This window comes from Halyomorpha halys, unplaced genomic scaffold, assembly GCF_000696795.3.
Source record: "Halyomorpha halys isolate HHAL.00 unplaced genomic scaffold, Hhal_1.1 Scaffold1475.1, whole genome shotgun sequence".
Classification (NCBI taxonomy): domain Eukaryota; kingdom Metazoa; phylum Arthropoda; class Insecta; order Hemiptera; family Pentatomidae; genus Halyomorpha; species Halyomorpha halys.
This window is the reverse complement of record NW_027113619.1, coordinates 100,061-103,841: the sequence shown is the minus strand read 5'-3', so window position 1 is coordinate 103,841 and position 3,781 is coordinate 100,061. Positions and strand designations below refer to the sequence as shown.

The 3,781-nt window shown below is 35.5% G+C and overlaps 1 protein-coding gene across 1 annotated transcript in view; it reads left to right on the top strand.

Annotated features, from left to right (window-relative positions):
- LOC106689811 (1-acyl-sn-glycerol-3-phosphate acyltransferase gamma) overlaps window positions 1-3,781 on the top strand; it is a gene marked incomplete at its 3' end in the record, with an annotated part of 11,741 nt that overhangs the window by 3,390 nt on the left and 4,570 nt on the right. Inside the window, 1 exon segment of the mRNA XM_067051025.1 lies at window positions 3,593-3,754. Within this exon segment, the coding sequence (XP_066907126.1) occupies window positions 3,593-3,754 (162 nt within the window).

Sequence of the window (3,781 nt, the reverse complement as noted above, 5' to 3'; positions counted from 1 at the left end):
TATAAAATAAAATAAAAAAATTGTGAGAGTATGTCTAGCATTATTTACTTCGGTTTTTTAAATAACACGTTTCTAATTATATATTAATTGTTTTTTTAATTTGAATTTCTTTAAATATTAAGATGAGATGAGAATTTCTGTAGCAGAAGCCAAGAAGACTGGAAAGAATATAGAAGCCTAAATGCACAGGTAAACCACACTGTTGCAGAAAGCAAGAACCAAGCATGGGAAGCCTGTTGGAGGAGGATTGTTAATACCCTGGTTTACAATAAGATTCGCGAATCATGGAGAATACTTAAAGCTCTCAGAACACAAGTGAAGGGTAATCTGAATCCTTTAATAAGTGAGAAGACCTGGGTGAACCATTACACAAATCTGCTCACTGAAACAAGGCCAGAATGGTACATATCCACCTGAGGAGCATGCACAAGGTGAGGTTACTGTGCAAGAGGATGGAGTTCTTGTTGCACTCAGAAATGCCCAATGTGGAAAAGCTAAGGGACCTGGAGGTATTTCGGTAGGGCTGTTGAAGGCAGGAGGAACAAGATTGTTTAAGGCTTTAACAAAGCTAATAAACCTTATATTGCAAGGGCAAGAGCTACCACAAGATCTTAAAACAGGATTTCTTTCATCTATATACAAGAAAGGTGACAGGAATGAATGCCGAAATAATAGAGGCATCTGTGTCCAGAGTTCCATATCAAGGGTACTTGCAAGCATTCTGAAGGGTAAATTAGAAGAGAAACAGTTTGGCTTCACTGTAGCCAGTTCTTGTGCAGACAGCATATTTGTCCTAAGGCAGCTCATAGAAAAGAAATGGAGAAAGGAACTGTACACATAGCTTTTATAGACCTAGAACAGGTTTATGACAGTGTACCCAGGCATAAGATATGGGGATATCTTAAGAGTGTGGGTATTAGTATTGCCTTAATAAATGCAGTGAGGAGTTTGTACAGGGAATATGAGTACCGACTGAAGCTTGGCTCTTACTTGTCTGAGCCTTTTTATATATCCAAGGGTCTTAAGCAGGGATACAGTATGTCCCCAACCCTGTTTAAAGTTTATTTACAACAGGCAGTAAAGGAGTGGAGTGCGCAATGGGAAAGGAAAGGCATCAATGGACGTATGCTGTTCTCCCTTTTCTTTGCCAACGACCAAGCAGTGGTCACATATAGCAGAGATGAAGCGCTGAAGGCCCTGAAGAAAGAATGCAGCCTGTGGGGTCTGTAAATAAATTTTGATAAGTCCGAATACCTGCCAGTAAACTTTAAAGAGCCTCCTTCAAATACCTGGAGTCGTGAATGGTGTGTCGGAACCAGAGGTTAGGAGGAGAGCTAGTCTAGCAAGAAGGTTGTCTAGAATGTTGCACCCAGTCCTCTGGCATAGGGTCATCTCAACAGACAACACAAGGCAAATTTTTAGAAGTATTGTTGAGCTCTCACTTAACTACACCGCAGAAACATGGACACTTAACGCAAGACTCTACTCTAAACTACAACTGGCAGAGATGGATTTCTGGAGGAGATGCCTGGATAGAGTCAGGAATGAGGATATTAGGAGCAGGCTAGGGGTGACCGAAGGTGTTCCAGAGAGGATTGGAAGGAAAAGGCTGCAATGGTATGGGCACTGTCAGCGGATGCCAGAATGTAGGTGGCTGGAGAGACTTCTGCAATGGGAACAACCAGGAAGACGGAGGAGAGAAAGACCTCGAACCCGGTGGAAGGAATGCGTGGAGGAGGACATGGCTGGCAGGGAACTTGAGGAGGAAGACTGGTGGAACAGAGAGAAGTGTAGGGGCGGTCGGACTTAGCCAGGAAACCCATTGAGGGAAAAAAAACTCCAAAATTAAAGTAAATTTCTTTAGAACAGTGTTTTAATGTCAATGATATACTATGAACCTTTCTTACATAAACATTGATGTTGAGCTGGTCCAGGAGCTGTATTCCTGAGATGAGGTTTTAGTTAAAAAGCGTTCTATGAAGAACATCGATTGCATGCAATGAGTGAGCCTAAAAATTTAGTTTATATATTACACATTAAATCAAGCCGTGGTGGCTTGATACAATGTAGGAGTTGTGAGTAAGCTATTGTCAAAGGAAGTCACTTATCTAGCTTGCATTTGGAAGTGGTAGGGAGAGCACTAGCATCTCCTTTTCACCTTGGTTTGTCCCAAACCCTGTTTAGTACTGTCTTAGCTTCCACCAGCTACTATCATTTTAAATTCTGCCTCCTTTAAGGGTTTACAAATTTGTTTATTATTGAATTTATCCAAATTTATTTTTTTAGGTATATAAATTTATTTATTTATGTATTCTTTTATTTTACACACTTCCAATAACATTATAAAAATTTTTTTTTTATTTAAAAAATAATTTTTTTTTTCCTTGTTTAAATATTTTATAGAAAATGTGGTGATATACAATAACTTTCTATTGCCCTTATTCTGTAATTCAGTTTAAAAACCTGTTAAACATTTATGTATCAGCTGATTACATACATACATTCAGTGGCATATGGGGGTGACAATAATAGTAGTCATGGTTAAAAACAGGTATTTAAACTTTGTTTGACTAAGTATGACACTTTATACATTATATAGTGCTAATTTAGAGTAAAAGAAAAGAAAATATCAACAACGAAAAAACCATTATTTTTCAGGAAAGTCTTGTGTTCAAGGTTTTAGCAGATAATTGTTTTCTAGTAAGTTCCAGTTAGTAAAATCATACGGGTATACAATTTCTTCAGAATATTGGTGATTGAAAAACATTTATTACATGGAAGGTTGTACATTCATCTATGTTAACATAGTAGAACCCCACTTATCCAATATGGTCTTCACCAAGGCATTCCCAGTTAATCCAGAGTGTATAAATAAAAAACCAACATTAATTCAATCATATATTGGACAAAAATTAAAATCCAATGCAGAACATAATGTACAGATGATATGTTCATTAAGTTATGATGAAGTTAATGTCTTATTAGACCAATTTCAAATCATAAAAAAAAAAATTAATGTACATGATTCAATTTAAGTATAAAAATGATCTTCAAGTTTGTATTTGTCACAAAGTCGGTTATTTTGATGTACCAAACTTGTTGCTTTTTTTTTTTTTAGCACTTCACTTTTCTTCTGAGCTTTTTTCAACTGTATATAAATCTAAACAAGTAAGGCTGTAATCAGCATAATAAATAGGAACTTTCATTAATATATGTAGGAGAACTGTATAATGCTTCGATTATAGCCTATGGTGAAGGATTAAATATGGCTTACTACAACTATTATAGTACATCACTATTCATTTTGGATATTTAAAAATCTTGAAATTATCTGTAATCTATTATGATACTACATCGTAATCCTATTGCTCAAATCTCCATCTCTTTCTTTCTTTCTAAATTTTACCTTCCTTTTCCTCACGAGGTTCCTATCATTTGCTTGCTCCAATACATGTAAAATGAATAAAATGTTAAATTGTATTCATGCTGATATAGTTTTGTATATAATGTATGTATTTTTTAAATTTCTCTAATACTGTTATTCATTAAGTATTTTTTTCATTACTAACTTATATTATTTATTTCATTTTAGAATTGCAAAGCATATGCTAAGAAGAGTATACAATACTTACCAACGATGGGTTGGGCATGGAAGTTTAGTGAGAGTGTCTTCCTTGAAAGGAACTATGAAAAAGATAAAGATATGATTGGGCGGCAAGTAGCTGAGATTGCTCAATATCCTGACCCGATGTTTGTTAGTCATTAATAAATTTTTGTAATT